Below are 20,438 nucleotides of genomic sequence, written 5' to 3' on the forward strand. Positions count from 1 at the left end.
CAAAAGTGTAAAGGAAAAGTTAGGGAATCACAAATCAAAGTCCATAGGATTTATTGTCTGGGAACCATGTCTGTGTAAAGATTTTATGGCAGTACATCCAGTAGTTGTTGAGATATTTTAGTCTGAATTTAAAGTGGTGAACTGACCAAATGACAGACCATTGCAGAACGTTGCCATCCCTAGATCCACACTGCTAATGTGGCTAAAAAGTACTTGGACATACTGTAAGGACTACTTGACCAGCCCATATCATTTTAGAGGGATATAATAATTCAAATTCAAATTAAAAAAGACACATTTTTCAGAGCTTAAGCACATATTTTAACAATGATTCTCAAGACCAAGCACATTACATAAATACCAGCAATCATTGACACATACACACTGGCACATAAACCCACGACTAGACAAAAATCACCTAGCTCCACAACCTGTAATTACAGTACACTCAAGTGGAGGATGCACTGCTGTACCCTGGGGCTGAAGTGCCTCTATAATAAGCTTTCATCCAGAGCCAACTCAAGAACAATGTCCCACATATCAACCACCAGTGCTCTCCAGCAGACAGAAAAAAGAAAGGAAGAGGCGATACTTCAAAAATAGAGTTTAATCTGTTTTTGTCAAGAATGGTAAGAAAAATACAAAACAAAGGTTTAGGAAGGACAAACACAATGTACACATACAGGCTTTTCAACCACTGTGATACTTCTAGATACAATTACATTAGGGTTAAAAAATGATAAAGAACTACAACAAGACCTAACTATTATCTATTCTATGAAAAACAACTTTGTTGCTTTTGTCATTCTCTTCCAGTTTTGCATTTACTGGATAAGCGCTGGCAGCAACCTGTTTAAACAGGACTGTTTGCAAATGATGACACCGAACCAAACAGGTTGACGGAAGCAACCAGAAACCACAACTTGACTGAACAAGCTAGGCCATGCTTGCTGCATTTCCTCCTGCAGGAATCTTCATTCTCATACGTACTGGAGATCTGTGCAGGAGGCTATCTTAATGTATACAGACATACAGTACATGTTCAACGTTCCTCTCTCAGTGGTCCCAGGTCCTTTTGAATTCACGTCCAAGAGTGAGACGTGGAGTCTTTACCCCCTGACATCTGACCTTTGACCTCACAGTCTCAGGTAAGCCACCTAAGAACGACAGGAAAAAGTTTAAGAAATGTTAAAAATCTATGGGGTGAGAATCAAATAAAAATAGATCAACTTTAATATTTTACAAAACTCCAGTTGGTAATGTACGATGAGAATTTTTGTTCCCCAAAGCACAGATGTATGGGATCTCTACGGTCTGCTGATCAGCACAGCAACATATTATCTGCAATTACTGTCATCAAACAACAAAAAACCACAGGTGGTGGAGATTTAATCAACTTTAAAAACACATACAGATAAACAAAGCACAGAAAACAAATGGGCTCAGTCCTATCCTCTCTCTCTCTTCCTCCATCTGCTATTCCTGGGTGCTTGCCTGCTGCAGACAATAGTTGCGCTCCACTGAGGGCTCTATATTGGGATGATGGATGAGGGCATTTGCCTCACTGAAGGCCCTGTCTTCTCCGTCCCTGTGCCAATGTCTGCTCACCACTCAAGCGCATCAATGGTAATTCACACAAATGATAACAAACGGCAAATAGAGGTGAGGCGCTCCTAACACAACTGTGAGACCCAGAAAAAAAGAAGACAAAGTGTGATAAGGAACCAGAGTAATTTGAGTAGAGACAGAGGAGAGAAGTTGGCTTGTGGTTGGAGGGTTGCTAGGTTGAAGTTAGAAAAATGAAGCTCGGAAAAGTGCTAGTGCTCCGCTCTGCTCCTTTGACAAGTTGCAGTTGAGCAAGGCACAAAACCCACAACTCCCTTCTGTGGAGCTGTACAGTGACTAACACTAGAGCAGTGGCTGCACTGGGCACTGAGTGTGAATGTAGTCGATAGATGCTGGAATACTGAATACTGACTTCTTGCCCAAAGCCTCTGAAAACTTTAGTTTCATAAACAAAAAATTGCTTAAAACAAAAAATAAGAAACAAGCAAAAAAATAAAATAAATATAAATTATATTTATTAAGAGTTTATCACTCAAAACCTCAGCTAATCTCTTCTATCTGGACTGTGTTAGTGGTGAAGAATGAAAGAAATCAAAAAACCAATAAAGAAAGCTCTAATGTGAAGTAATCCCTTCGCTCTACAGAGCACTTTAGCCTCTTTCAGCTCATTGTTTTGGTTATAAGACCAGCAGTAAAGAGGCAACTAATAGTGTTAGGATATAAATACAGCTTGTTTTGGCTGCCTTCCAAGTGGACAAAACAAAAAAACAGAATTACTCTTTAAAATGTTCCTGTTATCCTGCCTGGATAAACAGAGATAATAAAGCTACAATCTAGGGACCAGTCAATCAATAATAGATATTAAATGTTTCATATCTTCAAGGGTCTACCAAAGCCAAAGTACTTGCAGGTAAAAATAATTTCCTGATGACCAACCAAGACAATACACTTACACCAAGAAAAGATATTACTGTGATTGTCGATAATGAACTGATAAACATCTTTCCCAGCACTGCCAGGACCCTACACGATGTTAAATCCAAAGAAGCACATCCAGCACATATATCAAGTTCAGTCAGAATTGCGTCCTCTAGATTTTCTCAGTAAATGCTCATGTGTGACTGCAAAGGTAAGAGGCCAGCAAAGCCAATTTTGGACTGCAAGTGGTGGTTCCTCCACAACGCTGTACCTATCTACAGCATGAAATGTGAAGTTCAAAAGGCATACCAGGCTGGTTGAGAGCCTGACTGAAAAGACAAATCACAGACTCAAGGTATCACGAGGCTCACTACTTTCTACTTGCTCCTGGTGAGTACATTTAATGTTTTTGGAATCAACTATATTATGAGAAGTCACACAAAAAAAGGTTCTCAGATAGTTTGTATTTAACAGTATTAAGATTACATGAAGACGGTCTTTAAACTGGTAGTGATGTTGACAGCAGGTCTGCCCAGAACCCTTGATGAGAATATGCTTAAGGGTGTTACAGTTCTTTGATCTCATTGAAATTCGTTTGAGCTTAAGCACGGTGAAATATAAAACATCACTGCAAAGCCCTGAAAGTAATACATCTACCTGTAGCAACAGATAACCTTTGGGTTTATTTTCCATCTCTATACAACAGAAGAAGAGACTTTACAGAACAGGGGTTAACATCTGGGCATTGAAAGGTTTTCAGACAATGACAAGGTATGAGGAGGTCTTTTGAGCACTTACTCTTTAATGCTCGGTTTTCTACACTTTTCTACACATCAGAGAGGTAAGATGATGATGAGATGATGATGAGAGGAGGATAATAGCAAAGCTATCATCACTGATGGACAATGTCTCCCACCCCATGCATGACACCATCACTACACTGAGCAGCTCCTTCAGCGACAGACTCCTTCACCCCAAATGTGTGAAGGAGAGATATCGTAGGTCCTACCTTCCTGCTGCTGCCAGACTGTTTAACAACCAGCCCTGCTCCCAGTAAACAACCCCCCATGTCGGCATCAATAATATTAAGGCAAACAAGCATCTATTGAGGAACTCTGAGCTAATTTGGTTATTGCTATTATTTTTTAAAAAAAAAAAAAGAGGTGAAATGGTTACAAAAGTAATGGATAATGATTACATAGTTAGATAAGAAGATAAACATTTGAAATAATGACCTAAATGAATGGACAAACTGGTGAGATAGAAATAATGAGCTAAAAGTTGATTGAAAAACGATTGAACTTCTGTCACTCTAAGTGGTAGTATTAGCAATGGAAATTTGACCACATAGACCTAAAACACTGACTATTCAATTGTATGAAAAAATATCAAAAAATACATATAACAACAATATCCACTTTTTGTAGGGCTACGCTGGAGAAAAAAGGGTGGTATCCACTGCTTTAGACATTAATATAAATGTCACAGGAACTTTCGACTCAGGCCCAATACAGTATTAAACCATCATACACTAAAGATCTGGTTCAACAAACTGCTTAATTCCATCACACTAGAGGTAAACAACACCGACTTGCCATTACAATTTTTTTCTCTTGATTAAAGAACACCAGCCTCCTTTCTACCGTAAAGCATGATGTAAACAAGGACGAACAAACCCCCCCCCCGCGCCGCTCTGTTGATAAATTCCTCTTCTAATCCATTGGCCCACATGCAATGAATCGAGACGTGTGCATTGTGGGGGAAGTAATTTATTTCGACAAAGTGCAGCCGCTCCTGCTGGGAAGCTGTGTGGACTGCAGAAAGACTGAGGCGATGTATGATCGATATATCTCTGCAGTTCTTCAATGTAAAACGTTCAGTTTTTGGATCAGTTTCTGTCTAACCTACATGCTGTCAGTGTGGGAGTGAGGAGGAGATTAATGAGGTGGGGGGGGGGCTGGCTGTCTGTTCCCAGGGTAAAGAGTGACACTCAGAGCTTGAGCCACTTTACACCCCATTACACAGGCAGGCCCAGGGATGGAGGGCGGGGAACACAGCACCCCAGACAACAGTAGACATTCCACATGCAGCATAATAACAGGCTGAGTTATGGTGCAGGCTTTGATCTACTCACAGGGCTAACCACACATATGCACACACACCCAATTCAAAACAGTTACCTGAAAACTCTGGGTTAGTGCTGTTACACACAGGTTGGGACTCATACAGTCCTTTTCCAGATACGTGTGCTGGCTTGGCTTGACTCATTCGACAGATTGGAATGGATTTGGATCTCCATCACTTTAACATAACCTGTTTGAAGGTGTGTCTTTAAAGGACCAGTGTGTAGGATTAAGTACCATCTACCGGTGTAGTTACAGACTGCAACTTCCTCATTTCACCTTCCCCTTCCAAGCGCAAAGGAGAACCAATGATGGCCACCAAACACATGTAAAAAACGTGAATGCCCTTATCTAGACCTAGTGTTTGGTTTGTCCCTTCTTGGCTACTGTAGAAACATGGCAGTTTAATGTGGCGGATGGAAGGTGACCCATCCGATAAAACAAATAGATAAAAACAGCTCAATCTAAGGTAACAAAAAACATACCTATGAATTTATATTCCATTTCTGCCAATAGAGCCTGTTACACACTGGTCCGTGTCTTTAGTCGATGACCTTTAAAAGCAGTGCCCTCTACTGTTTACTATTGCTCTCTGCAGTGGTTGTTGGTAGCTAGCTTCTTATCATCATCATGGATTTTCAGCCTGTTACGATTTTGCTTGGCATCTACCGCTTATTTCTTGAAAAATTAAGACAGGATGAGGAAATGGATCTAGAAAAGGAAGACGGAGCTACCATTCAACATTTGAAGAGAATGGCAACGGAAAGAAGAAGAACAGATATCGAGCTGTCTTTCAAGTATGCCAGCAACAATCCATCTGATGCCACTCGCAGGCAGGTAGGGTAAGCTTTGGACGGACTTCCGAGATGGTCCATCTCGGGCAAACTCAGAATAGCTCGGGGGGTTTAAACTGGTAATGGAAACGCAAATCACATGGCATCATATGCATTACACCTTTAATGGGATGGATACAATGCACTTGGATTACATATTTAATGTAGAACCGAGTATGCATGAATGTAATCTTGGATTTATTTTTAAATATACTTTATTCATCCCTAAATGGGACGTTGTCTTTTCAGCCTGTAGGTGCTATACATTGCCGCTGTTAAAGTTGTAGTAGACTTTTTAACTGCAGACATTCTGACATAATAGCAGGAAAAGTACAGGTGTAATACATAACATTAATAATGGCTCGGTTCTATTCAATTGCCATGACAGTGTGAAAGTGAGCGAGCATGCACAACACCAGGAGCCTGAAACTGAAGCAGCTAAATGGAATTCAGCCATCATTAATCTCATTATTTACCCCTGTGCTTTCCCTACTGTGACATGTCAAAATGTTTTCTGTGGAAAAGGCCTATTGTGCATACTGGCTCAGTGAAATTGGGCACAATGAACTGAACCACCGTTGTGTTATAAGCAGCACCTGTGCTTTTTCCTGCTACAAGTCAAAATGTCTGCTGTGAAAAAAGGCCTATTGCTTACATGAGCAGTCAGATGTTCAGGCAGTTAAACCCAATTATCTAAGCCACATTAATGAAGCCTTACACAGCCATGGTCCATTCACACACACGTTTTCACTTTTTCCTGATTAGACCTCTTAGGACTGTATACAGATTGCACTTGATCGGCATCTTCCTGCCTTCCCTATTCTAATAGGTCTTTTTTTCACAGCAGACATTTTGGCTTGTCATAGCATGAAAAGCACAGGCGTTACTACTGCTTTTTTAATGATGGCTCAGTACCTTTAAAGTCTTCCAGTAAGTCAATACAAGGGCCCTGGAACTGGCACACCTAAATGGAATACAGTTGTTATTAATTAGACCTGTGCTTGTGCTGCTGTGCCATAGGTCTAATAGTATATGGAATTTGGTGCCCTCACATAACTCTCAGTACTTCAACCTGAGCAGAGATCTAATCAGGCTGGATAAGTGAAAGCACCTGTGTGGGTGTGCTGGACCTTTAACATCGCTCTTCGGGATTCAGAATTGTTGGGTTAAATTTGTTCAGTTCTGTCTGATGCTGAACACGATACAAGATTTTCCTTTAAAAGAGGTTGAAGTGATTGCGAATGCTAATGCCAATCGCTCTTCTCAAGAAGGTCTTTTAAAGCAGTAGGAAAACCATGGGTCACAATACCCTTCCTCTCTCTTCCTCTTTCGCTCTCACTTCTTCATCTCACTTTCTCTAGCAGATGCCACTCTTCCAAACATTATAAGCTTCCAGACTGCCGTCCCACTGCATGTTGGTCCTCCTCCTTTGACCCTCTGGGCAGCAGTGTATTTGAACAGGGACTCTCTGAGGCTCTCAGACCACCTCCGGTAACTCTAGATACCCCTATGATCACATTACCTTCCTGTCCTCTGCCGCCTATAGCACAAGCTTCTACTATCAGGAAGTGTTGAAGTGTGTTAATTTATCACACTCCCTTTACTGCTGTAACCGCTTCCACCACCAGACAGATACTATGTCCTGTGTCTGGGTCGCTCTGTAGCCTTCTCCATTTCAACAGAGCCTTATTTTTTCCCCCTGCCCACCACTGTCATGTTGTTACCTCAGGAAACAACAAAACTAAATATAATTATACTACAATGTGTAGAAGAAAGAGGAGCAACAGTTCTGAATTTGTATTAGTTTGTCATCCTCAGGGCTTGTGGTGTGATCATTTTAAGGTGTGAGGCACAACACCTTTTGGAAGGGGGGTGTAGGTGAAATAAAAAGAATAGCAATCCAGTGTAAGTGAGCCCTCTATTCCAAATTCCACTTCTTCTAAGGTGACATATTGCTGAATTTCAGCTTTGAAATTGTGTTACTCCAACAAGACAAATCCCAGTATGATAGTAAAATACTAATACTGCCTTCTGAGCTCATAGTTCAGAAAGTCTGCTTCTCATTCATTGTTGTTGGAACAGAACTAAATCTTTTGTTCTTTCGTGACGAGCATTGGAGTTTTCTTTTACAAACACACTGCCCCATTTCACAGGCCTGGTGTAGCATGCTTTAAAACCTTTTTCAGCTGACTTGTATTAAACCAAGAACCCTGTAAAAGGGGTCTTAAATATGTACTTGATGGCTGCATACATAATCATCACATAAACAATCAGCTTAAGACTGAGACTAAGGCTGTCCAAGGCAAAAAAGACAGCACCCTAAATAGTTGATGATCCATGTAGAAGACATGGAAAAAAAGGAGGAGCATTGATCTTAGAGTGCAGTGGCTATGATGTAACCCTGTTTGGCTGGTTAGCTTTCATACTGGTGCGTATTTTCAAAAAGTATGTTTTCATCTTAAACATTACCAGATGAGGATGGAGGACCAACCAACATTTTTGGTGAATATATAATGCTAAAAAAACAGTTCGGTTGGAATTGCATCTTTAACTGTAGTGTGGCCATGGATGTCCGTTTCATTTGAAATCTTTACACAAATTTGAAAATTAAAAACATAAAATATATCTGGATAGGTGACCTTTTCATTGCAAATAAAGAATTCCTTCTTTAAAGCATAACTCCACTGCCTTTAGATTAAGAAAGACTCAAGTGAACAACTCCGCCGAGGCTTACAACAAAAGAGGCTTCACCTGATGTACAACAGCAGACTTGCCTCTCAAATTTCTGCTCACGGTATATTATTCCAGCTCTCATATTGTTTAAACTTGTTTAAGTGGTAGGAGTCACTTCCTAAACTTTCTGAGCAGGAAGTGGAGGATAATGGTGCTAATTACCCCTGTAACTATGTTTAAAACTGCAGGAGAATAGAGATGTCAGCAAAGTTAACACCTCCTATTTTGTAGTCAAACGGTTTTTCCTTGGCAACTCAGGCTAAATATACACATTTTGCACAATTACAGGTGTATAAAAGCTGGAATAAGGCTGACAAAAGAAAAACCTTACATTTGACCCACATAATCCCTACAGCGAAGCTGTTAACTGAAAGCTCTGAATCATGAAATTAATTAAGGCGGGATAAAAACACTGTCAAGCACTACTGAATAATGGATAAACAAGGTGCTGTAAGTAAGAACTAAGTGAAATAAGTGATTGCTGTCAGCTAAGAGTCCCTGCTGTGCTGCTAACGCAGCTTTTTACAAAAGATGAAAATAAACTTTCAGCATCTCTCTGCTTATACTGCACAGTAACGCATAAGCACATTACAAATACCTACAAACACGTTACTATGCCAAGGATCGACATGCGTTAGTCATCATCGGTTGCCCATTACAGTACACGGTAAATGTCTCACCTCATAGGACCTCATGCAACGCATAGACACAGGGAGTGTCGTGTTGCTGTCATCTATCACTTGCAGCAGCTCCTCGCACACCGTCAGCGGCAGCACCACAGGATGTCCTATGGCATTGACCTCCCAGCTAGCTACAATGCTGAAAACACACACAGAGCAGAGGAATGATTTAAAGTGACTGCCACGGCATTATACTACCAAGATGATGCCCAGAATAGCTGCTGTAAATCCCATATTGGAGCATTTGTCCGGACGTTTTAATTACATAGTTTTAAACTGTAAACTAGATAACTAGGGATACATAAAAATAGATTGATGGCATGTTTGTGTTTGTGTTTGTGTGTGTGTGTGTGTGTGTGTGTGTGTGTGTGTGTGTGGGGCATCAATACGTGTCTGTGTGTGAGACGAAAAGAAGAGGGGACTGAAAGGAGAAGAGGAAGAGTGATTGAGAGAGGAAAGATTGATGCTCTGTCAGTGTGTGGTGCTGATCCAGTTTGTTTGGGTGACATTTAGCCATCTGTGCAGTTCCTGAGAGTGAAAAGTCTTTTGCAGTTCTACTTTCATCGCACTGGAGAAACACGACTGCTACAGCAATATTTACATGCATGGGATATTTGTCTGGAATGTGTCTTCAGCCTCATCCTACTGACATATTTAACAGACAAGGACTGGGGGCCTGAAAACACCAAGAATAAACTACTGTAAGAAGCAACCACATATAAATGTTAACTTATTGAAAACGTATTTCTTCTTAAAACATTATTAGTTATGTCATTCATTTCATCTGGAAAAAAACTATGACTATGATTATTATTTTAGGAAAGTTACAGTTATCACTATTATCTAACCCTAACTCATATTGTGTAAAAACTAAAATAGACTGAAATCTGCATCTGCTGTATCTGTGAAAGAGTGCGGTACTATTGACTGGTGTCCCCCAGGACCCACATTTGCAGGTATTTCAAACAGAGACAGAAACAGAAAATAAAATAATTATCATTAGGGCACACTGACTGACAAAGTCATGACAAATTGGAATGACTATTGACATATATATAAAAGTATAACTGTGGGTACCCCAGTCGGTAGGATGAGGGTTAATCTGGTTGAACTGTATACACAGCAAATCTAATAAAGTTATCACATACACACACAGACCCAAACGAGTCTACATCATAATTCTTTGTGCATAGAAATGTAGTTAATGTCATCTAAAGTACGGTTTGATTACTCACATATCAGAACAAATTCTATGGCCCGTACAGTTTCCATTAGACTCAATTTCCATATCTATGAGACCTCAATCCCATTGTACCGGACTGTGATGGTGCCTGCGACTTTCACTCAACTCATAATCAAGTCACCGCCATTAGTGACAAGCGTAATCCACTTAGGCATTGGCTCACTGATTCTCCAGCCAATTATTGGCAGTTTTAACAACACATACTGCAACCTCTGGCTGCAGTCGACTGTAACCGACTGTATCCTGAATAAGAGGGCCATCATCCAGGGAATTCAGCTCCCCAGGCCCAACATTTAATTTAAAAATGTCAGAGATGAGTGATGAAGGATGAATGGTAAATTATGTAGGGGGAAATGGAAGTGTGAGTAACACCGGCATTTAGCTTTGCAAGACTTCAGGAAAATGTCAGAAATAGGTGAAAATTCAGAAAGCACTTGCTCAAATGTGAAGCCTTAAAGCCAAGACTTTTATTCTGTTCTGTGACCGATGAGGAGTTGGTAATCAGTTTAGGTTAAAACAAATAGAGACAATCAGTTACATGGGCTGATTTTAGCTTATTGCATATAAACTGATATCAGCATTTGTGTCGCCTGATAAGTGACAAGAAACTGCAATACAGAAAAGTCAAAGACGTGTTTGAGATCAATTAGAAACACCATTACATAATCTGTCCACTGGGGAGCAATGACTGAAATTAATATTTTTTTACTCAAAAATCTTGGTAATGATTTTTCAAAAATGTTTATGCATGTTGTGTGTTCAAAAAGCCTGAAATTTAGACTGTGGAAGAACTGATGTTTATATTTCATTTCTGGCAGGGCTGAGAATGACCTCTATGAAATCATTCTTACAAAAAGTGAAAAGCTGAAATTCCAGACTTGACAAAAACAGCAGTGCTCCAGTCAAAAGTTGCTGTCATGGCTTGTTTTACCAGGACGACATCTCTCTTGCTACCCAGCGTGCACCTATGGTGAAACACTTTCCCGAGCATCACTCAGCTCATACAGTTTATCATGTCATTTAAATGCACTCTCGCGGCTTTGACTGAGTAGACAAGCCTTCCTCCTTTCATGGGAGTTTTTCCTCTAATTACCCTTTCTCCGTCAGTCAGCCGGTAGGCTTGTCAAATTGGTAGAAACATCAAAACTTCCCTGCTCTGCCTTCACTCTACAGCGGCTGCAGTGAAAGGAGGAGGAAGAGGAGGAGGGGAAAAAACTCTGAGTGCTGATTCAGTTAAAAATAATGAGGGTGGAAGGCTTCTACAGTGGGGTGCTGCTGTACTGAACATAGAGGACCACATGCAGCACATCCACCTACACCTCTCTAATGCATCACAGCAAGGTACACAGAGCCTCGCTCCAGTCAAAACAACATCCCCTGTATGTGCAACAAACATGAGCGTGGCTTATGCAACTGACAACACTGAGATGATAAACAGCTTTGATGGCAATCTCAAAAATAATAGACAATTAAGTCTGCGCAGGAACCCTTAGCGCAAAGTGTTCTATTAAGACCTGAAATCTGTGCCCCAACAAAGTAGTCTTTCATGTCTCTCGGTGAGCCGAGACAGGTGGTGATTGAGAGGGTGCGTCGGAAAGATGAAAGGATGAGATTAAGAAGAGGAAAACAAAGATTGAAGGGAGGGGGTTTGGAGGGCGGAAGATGCAGTAAGAGTCCTCGCTTACTCTCTCTGCTGGATGCCTGTGTGAGAGCAGGCGGTGTAGAGGAGTTTCAGGGCCCTGGCAGCTCTGGGTGATGGACTGTGAAGAGCCGGGGAGCTGATAGACCTCTCACCCCCGACACACGTCTCTGGGACTGACGCTATGATGGAGTCGCTGTTCAGCAGCCAAAGCTGCGGGAGGAGCGTACAGGTCACTTGACACTCGGATGCCACATGGGTAAAGGAATCACACTCCAATACATAAATTCTGTGCATCCACTCATGTACACCGCGGCTAGAATGATACTTTGGAGATGGTAATGTGCTTTTAATGACCCTCACATTCTGCTTGGGGTCGCTAAATAAACATTTAACAGTTAAATTTGTTTCATTACTTTTATACTTCACGGCTTTTCCTGATTTGATGAAAATTGAAGTCTGCTACAGGAAATAAAGCATTGCTTTCCAGCTGTAAAACATGTTTTTTCATATGCTCTATATTTGTGATATAATATATGGTTCTGACTCACTTTATTTACAGCATTACCCCTCACAAAGCCCAGAGTTGTATAGCAGTTTGTTCAAAAAAGATCTATCAGGGGCTTTAATAAAATCCAAAGAAAAGAAAAACAATTTGATGAGAAAGAAAGTAGTTTAATTTACAATTATTGCTGTTACTATACCCTCTGATATGATCCAGATGATTTGTTTTTCTATTCATGAAAGAATTTGGTCCATTTTGATCCAATTTCACACAGGATTAATTAAATGGTTATTGCTAACCCTTTTAAGTAAGTTTCAGTGACAAGCTTTAATGTCCTAGAGTGTCGTCTGCCAGAATTAGTTAAAAACTGGAATACTTGGGATATTTTATGTTGCAAATGGTGAGACATGAACCAGCAAAAAATATCACCAGCCAGCTTCAGTTAAAATAATATTAATATTGGAATATAAACACTTACACTAAAACTACATAAAATACAACTACTATCCAATACTAAATGGACAATGAAATGAATAATGCCCAAATTAATAGATTTATAGAGATCTGTTTTTTTTTTTTTGGGGGGGGCTTTTATTGCCTTTATTATAGTGCCAGCTGCAGATAGACAGGAAATGGGGGCAGAGAGAGGGGATGACACGCAGCAAAGGGCCGCAAGTTGGATTTGAACCCTGGGCCGCTGCAGCAAGGACACAGCCTCGGTACATAGGTCGCCAGCTCTACCCACTGAGCTAACCGGGCGCCCAAATGAATAGATTATTATCAGCAATTTTAAACTCTTTTTATTGCATTGGTGTGTTAGTTTTGTTTTACAAAGAGCCACTTGTAATAATCCACTTGTAGCTGATTTTAAAGAAGCGGAAAGCCTGGCAGTGTGCTCAAACAATTCATAATCACAGCCAATCAGCTTTTCACATCACTTGAAGAACGCTTTCTCCCGTTTATCCATTAATCGAGTAGTCTATTTTTACTAAAATGTCATGGTTTCTCTGATTATGTTAGCTTGTTCTTACCAATAAGAAGGCCTTTCCATCAGGCGTCTGGACAGAGAAGTGGAAGGTGCTCAGTGAGTTGGACAGTCCCAACAGCCTGGCTGCAATAGCCCTCTCCAGGAAGAGGGCCCTGCCAGAGAGAGACAATGTCCATAGTGTTTATAGAGCATATTAACTTGCAGTCATTTAACCTCATGCACTCACAGTCAAACATAATGGAGTTGTCTATGGGTTTTGGCAAGATTACAGGGTGTTCATGTTTTTCTATCTTACTAAATGCCTCAGAGATAAAGTTATGTGAAAATATGTTGCTTTTTATGGTCATGCGTAATCCCAGTGCTAATTTTAAAAAATGGTTTGACCATAAGTCAAACAATGCAGCCAATCATTCATGTAAATTAGCTTTAAAAGGAAAAATAGTTTTCAAAAGCTGGTGGGAAGAAAAAAACAATCAAAGTGCGACTGTGATGCTTGTGCGTAATTATCAAATTATTCAAACTTGCACCGTGGGAGATGTGGTTATTAAAATGTTTAATTCAGACCTACAATTGTAACATTGTAATTAGATTTGAAAAAGCCTGAAGACAGTGCTGATATGGGTCATTCCCCAAAGTTTTAGCAAAATCCAATCAGTGGTGTGACAGATTTTGGGTCAGACTAACATACAAATAAACTCATTTATACAAAAACATACAACAATCCCACTGGTTAACCTAGAAGGATGGTGTGTGACTTTGTAGTTTCTCCTACATTCTCTGCATATAACAGCTACTTTATATTTATTTCCCTGTGAAATAATGTGCTTCAACAGTTACTTAATTGTCACCACTTGGCTTGGAGAAAAACCTGCCTGTTAAGTGAAGCTTCTGGCTTTCTGTCTCCCACAGCGGCCTCCACCACCACCTGTGTGATGTACAGTTTCAGGGTCCCTATAAGATACAGCAGAGAAAGGCTCACACACACAGTTGAAAATTATAATTATTTATGAAAATCTTTTGGAGCGATGTATACCTGGGGCAACAGCCTCTCCCAGCACTGATGAGCAGCTCTTGCAGGAGACAAGTGCCAGTCGGCGGCAGGGTTTCTGCACGTAACAACAGAAAAAAAGAAAAAAAAGAAAAAGAGAAAAAGAGAAAAAAAGAAAATCATTCACCACAATACACACCCATCTTTACCTTGGCTGTTTTCAAGCCGCAATCGATAGCCACTATAACCAGGATGGAAGACAGAGGAGGAGGAGAGACAGTGAGAGATATATGGCAGGCAGATTGTCATTTGTTCTCCTTCTCTTTCTATCTGCCTCTCTTGCTATTTCTCAGTTTCAGTCATGCAAAGAGTGCCACTCGTGCAGAGAATGACTAATAGAAGAGTAGGGAGATCAATCCTCGTCTACAAAGCGCCAAAGTTTGACTTCACAGATGCAGCCGTCTGAGGAGTGTGTGTCTGTGTGGGTGAGTGTACTGTATGATAACACTATGAATTCAGTTTTGCCTTTTATTTAAAGAAATATGGTGTTGACCATTCAGTGCTTTCACTACCTCCTCCCTGACTGCAGCTAGTGTGGGTGTTTTTTTATGGATATAATTATTTTATGCCTAGATATATATTTCTAGATACATAGAAATCATTCTTTCATCTAGATTTACTTTTCTAAAAAAAAAAAAAACACTTCTTAAAACCTGTAGTTTTCTCTTTGAAATGCTGGTTTATAGCCTTTGTCTTTCTTCTAAGAATAAAAGGAGCAAACGGGTTGTTTTCCTTTGCAAGTCCCTCACCTTTGGATCTTGACTGTCTTCTGAGCCAACAGGGCTCACTTCCTCTGTGAGAGTCTGTTCACAGCTGTCGTCTCTGGCTACAAGGAGGAAGGTGTCACCGAGTAAACAATCCTCTGCTCGGGGTAGCAGCTTCTTAGCAAACGGATCTGGATGGCAACACCAGTCGTCCACAATAGAGTTCCAGTTGCCATTGGGGAGAGGAAGGACTCGCTTAAACACTCTGAAGAAGAGGGAAAACAAAACAAAAAGCAATTACAGGTTTTGTTTCTATCACTGTGTAGTGCTATTCGGAAATTGTATTAGCTGTTATCTCTCAATAAGCACACAGTTTCCCTAGGACCAGAGAAGATCAGAATACAAAGGGGAGACTGAGGGGGATAGGTCATGTTTTTCACTTGTTCCTTAAAGTTAATTCCTCAGAGTGTTTTTTCATAATGCCGACAGCAGGAAAGCAAAAGAAGAAAAATATTCACAATTACCAATAAAATGACAACCCACTTCTTTGCATGTAGCAAATAGTGTCCTTTTCCAAAACTTCTTGAAAGGCCTAATTTTATAGCTACAAGGAACTTTCATTTTGTGTTGATTCTGGTGACCCCTGTGGGCAAAAGCAATAGTGTTTTCCATTTTGGCTGATTTCGAGGGAACGCGACAAAAACTGAGTCGATGTCATCATTATTAAATGAATTACTCATAAGCAGTTAAAAATTCTTTGTCATACACTACATTCCATTTTTTGGCTACAGACGCCAAGGCAGTCGGCCATGTTGAACCAAACACTGGCTGCAGATAGGGCCTTTTGTGTTTTTTTGGCAAGTTTCGTGAACACTGTAGTTTCTCAAACACATTTCACAGCCCGTTCTCATTCCCAGGTCGGCAAACACAGGCGTGAGCAGTGTTCAGATAGTTGCAATGTGCAACTTCACTGCTAGATGCCACTAAATCCTACACACTAGTCCTTTAACTGGAAACAGGTTCTTGCTGCTGAAACCGTGAGAGTTGTGAGACTGAACCAAAACAGTGTTTATTTAATCCCCTGAAACCAAAACAACAAGCTGAAAAAAGCTCAAATGAACAAATGGAGAACTGCAGAGTTAGTTAATAATTTTCTGTTGAATCGTCACTACTAGTAACCCAGTGTTAATATAAAAATACCAATCAGTGCAGCTTTAATACAATACCAGTTTTATTAATTCCAGTAAAACACTTATTGATGGTCGCAGTCAAAGGCAGCCTTAATACCTCTAAGCAGCCATAAAATGGAACATATTGCAACAAAGCATAATGAGGCATAATGTTGTTAAAATTATAACTTTGACAACGCTCGAAGCGCTGACATTTTTACATTCCCCAGCCCTTGTTGAAAGCGAAAAAATACGTTTTTGGCAACTTTTAGTGGGTTATTGCTGAGAAACATAGCCAGAGGCCAAGGGTCTGGGTAATGCAGCTATTGCAATTTTCAGCATGTCACATTGCTGACCAGAGAAAGCTACAAGCTTAAGGCAATAAGAACAATACCACTGTCCAGCTGAACCACCTCAAGGTAAGAAACACAATTGTTTTTTAATGGGCAGCGCGGACCTTTACGTCACTATAACTCTAACCCAGTCAGGTTGACAACTGTGCACTCCAGCTCCATCCATCAATTTTTCTTTCCCAGACTATCACTTTTACTGCTGGGTCACACCATCAATAAACACCCGCTCCTCTTCCTGCGGAGGAGGGTGTAAGTAAAAAACCATTTCCACTGATGCTCTTCCTCGTCCGTCTGCTCCTCACCTGTCCTCCAGCAGCCTGGTCATGCAGCCCTGGCAGTAGAAGCAATAAGTCTCTTTTGCCCGGAGTGTCTCCATCACGCTGTCAGAAGCCTCTGTGGAGGGCCAAAGGCAAACAAATAAATGAACCAGATTTGGTGAAAGGGTGGTAACTTTGTACTACAGAGCAGAAAATCGATAAAATACTGGGTGGTAATGGTGGCTCGGCTAGGGAGCGGACGGATCAATCTGATTTTGACTGGATTTGTCAATGACTGTCCTTTGCTGTAAATTCCTCCTGCACTGGGAGTCACATAAAAAATCTCAGGAAATGCCAAAAGATGGCGTTTGTGGATATTATGCAACGACCCTAGGGTACACTTTTCATAATATGAGATCAAACCAAAAGGGAATATTCTCATGATTCTGATGATCAGTTACTTGTGGGCTGTTAAGGGTCCCAAGAGCAAGAATTTACACCCTCACTGTCTCAGATGACCAAGTGACTCAATCCAATTAATTCAGAATAGACAGTAGGCTCTAAATAGCTACCAAAAGACTTTGTTCTAGCTTTGGCATAGAGGAATCTAGAAGCAGAAAGAAAGAAGGAGGCTGCACATGTCCGGATGTGTTTCCATAGTTGTCCATTACCTTCACCTTCAGATGACATTACCTTCCTCTGTGCTTCTTGAGACACTAATGCGCAGTCTGAAATGCAGCTCCTCTCCACAGGATTCTCCCGCAGGTGTGGGAATGCAGGATCCCTGCTCGAAGGTGACTCCTGCCGGCAAAGTCAGGCTCAGATCTCCTCTGGGAGTCCGGACGTGGAGAGAAGACTCTCCTCCTGTCACGGCCACATCCGCAGGATTTCTGGCCACATCTTTCCTGGAGAGCAGATACAGGCTTTACACGCACATCGGAAATAGAAATGGAATTTGTTTCCCTGCCGAGAGTTAGATGAGTTGATCAGTACCTCTCTTGTCTGTAAGGTAAATGTGAAACTAGAGCCAGGAGATAATTAGCTTAGCTTAGCAGAAAAGACTGGAAACAGGAGGAAACTACTAGCCTTGGTGTCACTATGTGGTTGCCATGTAACTAACACAGACTGTAGGTCCCTCACATAATCTCATAAAACCACAACTTGTCAGTTTTACACTTTGTTTGTTAGTGAGCTTTAGAGGTGCTGGTATGTGGCTTTTGTTGTCTTCAAACGGTGCCAGACCCGTTATTTCCCCCGTTTCCAGTCTATATGTTGAGTAAAGTCTCAGAAATAAACAGATTTTCATACATATATTTGTTTTTTACAACAATATGTACTAGTGTGTAATGATTTCTGAACTGAGGAGGCTGAATCATTCCGTAGTCTCTGCTCTTGATGGATAATAAGTGAACAACAAGCTAATATATTGAACATCAAATCATACTCTAATTAGTCAAGGTCTCAATACGGTGATTAATGAGTCAGCCTTCAGTGCAGATATAGACTGTATATAAATATAATCAAGTGGAGAGATCTTAAGTGAAGAACTATTAGAAATAATACTACTACAATCATCAATAACAGGTCTACCTCCTGCTGAGTGCTGCTGTCTCAGCTGAAGGAAGTACTGAACAATGACCGAGTTCATGAAGACCACTAGCTGAGAGAAACACAGTTTTTACTGAAAACAAACTGGATGCTGGCTGAGCGGCTCCTCTGGTTGTAGGGATGCATTTAAAGGGGTTTATTACAGGTTTCTATGTTATTTCTTACAGCTTTGGAAGCCCTGAAAGTGTACAGGCCTAAGTGGTTGGTGGCTTTTATTTCATCCCCTTCTATAAGAAAGAAAGAAAACTTTAGCTCTCCTAGATCTACTGGGTTACATAGCTTTCAGTCCTATATTGGCTGCACAAAATGTAGCTCTATGTAGCAAGAATTTCCCACATTTCTCCCACTGTGCAGTCCCTTACAGAGTTACCTCTCCACTGTAACTTCAGAGAGAGGACCAGGGCTCATTTTACTGCCTGTCAAATCTCATTAACCCCATCTAGTGATGTTGTAGGTGAACTATATCTTCAGCAAGCAAAGGCGCCTGATATCAAAGACTAAGAAGAAATATTAGTATAAATTATATACCTACAATAAATTATTGGAAATAATAATATGAACAATTCTTTATTCATATGGCACTTTTCAAATAAAAGTTTACAATGTTTTCTTTTTTTTTTAACATAATTCTCTCATATTATAAAATATGATTGTAATTATATCTAATTACCGTGCTGTTACAACATAATATCTAGACTATACTGTGTGAAGCCAGGAGACTCTAAATACTTCATATGCTTCTGGTTATTATGGAACCTAAGCCACATGGCTAAAGGCAAACAGATAAGATGCATAAACACCGGTGGTGGAAGAAGCGATATCACATTATAAAAATACTCAATTACAAGCACAACTCCTGCATTTAAAGTTTTAATCAAAGTATAGCATCAGCAACAAAATGTACCTAATGTATAAAAAAATAAGTATGCAGAATTGCCTGTCAGTTATATTATATATCTTATATCATGATATTACTGATCATTATCAATTATTGTAATATTGTAGTTTGTCAAGGTGGAGGAAATTAAACAACTTAAAGCTGCGGTAGGTCATTTTTATAAAAAATATACTTTTGTCATATTTGTTGAAACGTTTCACTATATGCTGCTCTGATTGGTTATTTTTGTCCAGGCCAGAGGAACCAGTTTTTTGTTTTTTTTTTTCAGATTATCTGTCTCATGTTCTACTGTCAGAACAGAAAATATCACCAATAATGATAAAAAGTTATTTTTCTAAAAGTTACCTCCTGCAGCTTTAATACACTGTTGCATCATATTTTACAGTTTGATCTGATGTTCTGTATGTACAGTTCAAAACTTCACTGATGGACTATTTGTATAGTGTCAAGAAAGAAAGAAAGGAGTATTTGATGATAAGGACACAGTTTTAAAATATGCTACAGGACCCAACATCAAACCATAGGACACCTGCGATCATCAGGTTAGCTCCCACTTATTCAGACCAGAGAAGCAGGACTTAAGTAACTCATTTTATAAACCATTTTTGTTAGTATCCAACAAACGTGCCATGAAACAAAGTGGCGACATTCACACAATCGCCAGCTGACGTCAGAGCTCTGAATATGTGAGTGGAACAACAGAGACATAACATTTATAGCTAGCTCATGATATCGGCTAAAGTTAGCCAATGCTCTCAGCTAGCCTAGCGTGTAAATATAATAATGTTAGCTATCTAACTGTGACTGTCGAGCTGGCTCTGTTTCAAAATGATCACGTACCTGACAATGAGCAGTCCAGTCTGAAGCCTCTTCCTCAGCTCTAAGAAGACTCCATGTGTTTCGGCTGGCATCTCCAAGTCAGCCATTAAGGCGGCAATATTCAGACAGGATGAAAAATAAAAATAAAAATAAATCGTCCACTAATAAAAACTCAGGGGAGCTGGCAACATAGCATCCGAAGTAAAACAAACAGGAGCACATGTATTAGATTCAGAAGAGGTTGGTTACTTGTCTGCAGCGTGACGATACCGCCGGTGTCAAGTACACCAAAGTAAGAGAGAAAAGCATCCGGTCAGACATTTCAAAATAAATTGTACAGACGTCAAATAATGT

General features: G+C 40.2%; 1 protein-coding gene across 1 annotated transcript; it reads right to left on the reverse strand.

Moving 5' to 3' along the window:
- Positions 1 to 592: 592 nt before the first annotated feature.
- ube3d (ubiquitin protein ligase E3D) lies at positions 593 to 20,362 on the reverse strand. Its single transcript, XM_051406704.1, has 10 exons — positions 20,106 to 20,362; positions 17,453 to 17,664; positions 16,805 to 16,895; positions 15,026 to 15,245; positions 14,262 to 14,334; positions 14,101 to 14,179; positions 13,272 to 13,380; positions 11,782 to 11,948; positions 8,854 to 8,992; positions 593 to 1,157 (listed from the first exon to the last, which is right to left on the reverse strand). Exons 1-10 carry the CDS (start codon positions 20,189 to 20,191, stop codon positions 1,137 to 1,139), a joined length of 1,197 nt encoding a protein of 398 aa, XP_051262664.1. The 5' UTR covers positions 20,192 to 20,362; the 3' UTR covers positions 593 to 1,136.
- Between the last annotated feature and the right edge of the window lie 76 nt (positions 20,363 to 20,438).

This window comes from Dicentrarchus labrax, unplaced genomic scaffold (genome assembly GCF_905237075.1).
Source record: "Dicentrarchus labrax unplaced genomic scaffold, dlabrax2021, whole genome shotgun sequence".
Taxonomy (NCBI): Eukaryota; Metazoa; Chordata; class Actinopteri; family Moronidae; genus Dicentrarchus; species Dicentrarchus labrax.

Bases quoted from the DNA above. Each gene is read 5' to 3' on its own strand.
- ube3d (XM_051406704.1), bottom strand. From the start codon at position 20,191: ATGGCTGACTTGGAGATGCCAGCCGAAACACATGGAGTCTTCTTAGAG. The intron at 16,896-17,452 runs GTAATGTCATCT...GGCCCTCCACAG, and splicing joins CTCAAGAAGCACAGAGGAAG to AGGCTTCTGACAGCGTGATG. The intron at 11,949-13,271 runs GTAAGAACAAGC...CTCCTCCCGCAG, and splicing joins ATGGAAAGGCCTTCTTATTG to CTTTGGCTGCTGAACAGCGA.